Source organism: Cyprinodon variegatus, unplaced genomic scaffold (assembly GCF_000732505.1).
Source record: "Cyprinodon variegatus isolate N-32 unplaced genomic scaffold, C_variegatus-1.0 Scaffold938, whole genome shotgun sequence".
NCBI classification, from domain to species: domain Eukaryota; kingdom Metazoa; phylum Chordata; class Actinopteri; order Cyprinodontiformes; family Cyprinodontidae; genus Cyprinodon; species Cyprinodon variegatus.
The window spans coordinates 76,100-78,455 of NW_015151391.1; the positions used below are offsets into that span (position 1 = coordinate 76,100).

A 2,356-nucleotide genomic window follows, 5' to 3' on the forward strand; every position below is an offset into this window, starting at 1 on the left:
AAATGGGTTAACTTTCCACCGCTTTCCTGCCTGGAGGCGCAACCATGGAGACCAAGCGTCAGAGATAAAGAGTCTATTTAATGTGTCCTGGTAAATTCCAGATCCTTTTCGGGATTTTAACATCTTTTTTCTCTCTACTTCTACGTCTCTTCTTTCAACAACAACGTTGTATCAGAGCTATGTTTACGTTAGCGTAGCCATCAAGATGGCCGCCACATCCCACAATGCAACGCAGATCCCGAGCCCTATTAAACCTTTTAAGAACTCACCTCTGCCTGTCAGCCTCTGCATTTGGGTCCTCATAAAAACGTCCAAACAAATCGTGACAGTTTGTTTTTCACATCTTCTGCTGAGAGCAGGGAGTAAGAAGTTAGCACACCTCTGTTCTCATTCCTGGAAGAATTAAACTTTTAAAGTCACTATTATTATTTTCACTGATCTCCTTTCTTATCATATTTTTTATTTTCCAGCTGTTCCAAAAAACATTAAAAATCAATCCTCTGACGTTGTTTCCTAGTTTGAAGACGTTTCTCTTCCATCCAGGAAGCTTTTTCAATCAAAATGTCAGAAATAGCGTTTAGTTCCAGGTTTTATAGAGTGGACCAAAAACAAAGCCTGTTTTTTTTGCTTAGAAAAGATGCTAATTGAACGGAATGAACGGGGGCCCGGGCCCCGTAGGACCGTCTCTCTGCTAACAGCTATCGGGTGACGTGAGCTCATTGCTCCCATACTGTCCTCACTGCGCTGGCTGCCAGCACTCTTCAGGATTTTAATATCTTAAATGTCTAAAAGGTCAGACTCCTCTTTATCCGACCGAGCTTTTACGCAAACGCCTTCCTAGAAGAAGTTTGAGGTCAGAGCATCTGCTGCTCTGATGCTCCTAGAAACAATCTTCCTCTGAAATCATCAATAATTATTGGTACCTTTTATCTAGAGCTAATTTTCTTCTTCTACTGATATTGGGCTGTTATCAGTCTTTTTTATTTTGTTGATTCATATTTTTTTACTGAAGATGATTAGTGCCTCTGGATAAAGTGGCTCTAATTCTGACTTTCTTCCCATTTTAAACTCAAATAAAATAAAAACTCAGTTATTTTTTTTTTTAACCTTTGACCCTAATCCTCTGCCGAATGTTTGTCTTATTTTCAGATTGTTCTGGTTCGTTTAATGGATCTCTGTAACTCTACTATTATAGATGATTGCTGATTGATTATTTCAGCCTCATGTTTGGCTGAACTGAACATTCTGACCTGATTCTCTTTTTATTCCAACATTTTTATGTCCAGATTATAGTGAATAAATCTCTGATTTATTGATTAATTCTCCACCCATCTGCCTGATTGTTTCATGGAAGCATCAGCTGTTCCCGCTAAATTAATCCAGAGATGCGGAGCGACGTGTGCGCTGACCCGTGCTCCAGCAGCGCCTCGTCGCGCCTGCAGCTTCTCACAGAGCGGCTTCTTTCTGTTTGAACAGATCAGTCCAGGCAGCAAGGCGGCGCAGGGGAACCTGATACAGGGGGACGTCATCGTCGCCATCGACGGCGTCAGCACAGAGGGGATGACTCACCTTGAGGCCCAGAACAAAATCAAGATGGCTCATCACAACCTGGCGCTCACCATGACCAAGTAAGACTGGGTTTCTGACAGCTTCCTGTTCAGCTAGCTGCTGAAACTCAGTGCAAAGAAAATAAAACCGGTTTTATCCTCCTGCAGGTCGAAGCGGCCTATTCCAATGACGGCACCGAGGATGGATGCATCCATTCCCATGATCCCACACCAGCAGGTAGCTCCGCCCACAGACCCACACTCTGCACTCCTGTCTAACCGTTCGGCTTAGTGACCATTTCATTCTTCCAGTTTCTTTATGCAGCTTTAATGTTTTTATTCGCTTTTCTTTGTCATCAAGCCGTTTATTTTATCAGTGCAAACACACAATTAACCCTTATTTTCAAAAGAATCCTGATGTTCTTCTACTATCCAAGGTGATTTTTATTCAAAATAGTTATTCATTAAAGTATGGCAATATTTTGAAATGAGAAAAAAAATAAACAGATTTATAAAATTTAATTTTAAAAGAATTTAAAATAATTGTTCAAAGAATCGATGGAAAAAATGATCAAATCCCTTCAAAAGTAACTTTAACCGCGGCGGTAAATCATCTGTTTCCAGGACTTTATTTTTTAGCTTTTTAAAAAAAAAAATGTCCTCACAAACTGGGATAAACATGACCTCTGTTACACACTCTGATACATGGACTCCAATCGGCTCTCTGCTGCCCCTGGTGGCAACAAAGGGATAGGACAATTATTTCAACAGAAAATCAAAAATCTTCGGATTTTCTCTCTATGGAAGAA

General features: G+C 40.6%; 1 protein-coding gene across 6 annotated transcripts in view; it reads left to right on the plus strand.

Annotated features, from left to right (window-relative positions):
* Window positions 1–2,356, plus strand: part of LOC107100125 (LIM domain-binding protein 3-like) — a 46,619-nt gene that overhangs the window by 19,199 nt on the left and 25,064 nt on the right. For all 6 annotated transcript variants that reach the window (XM_015398493.1, XM_015398494.1, XM_015398492.1 and 3 more), the window contains 2 exons: window positions 1,477–1,628; window positions 1,716–1,785. In XM_015398493.1, the coding sequence (XP_015253979.1) occupies window positions 1,477–1,628; window positions 1,716–1,785 (222 nt within the window). The remainder of the gene's footprint in view (window positions 1–1,476; window positions 1,629–1,715; window positions 1,786–2,356) is intronic.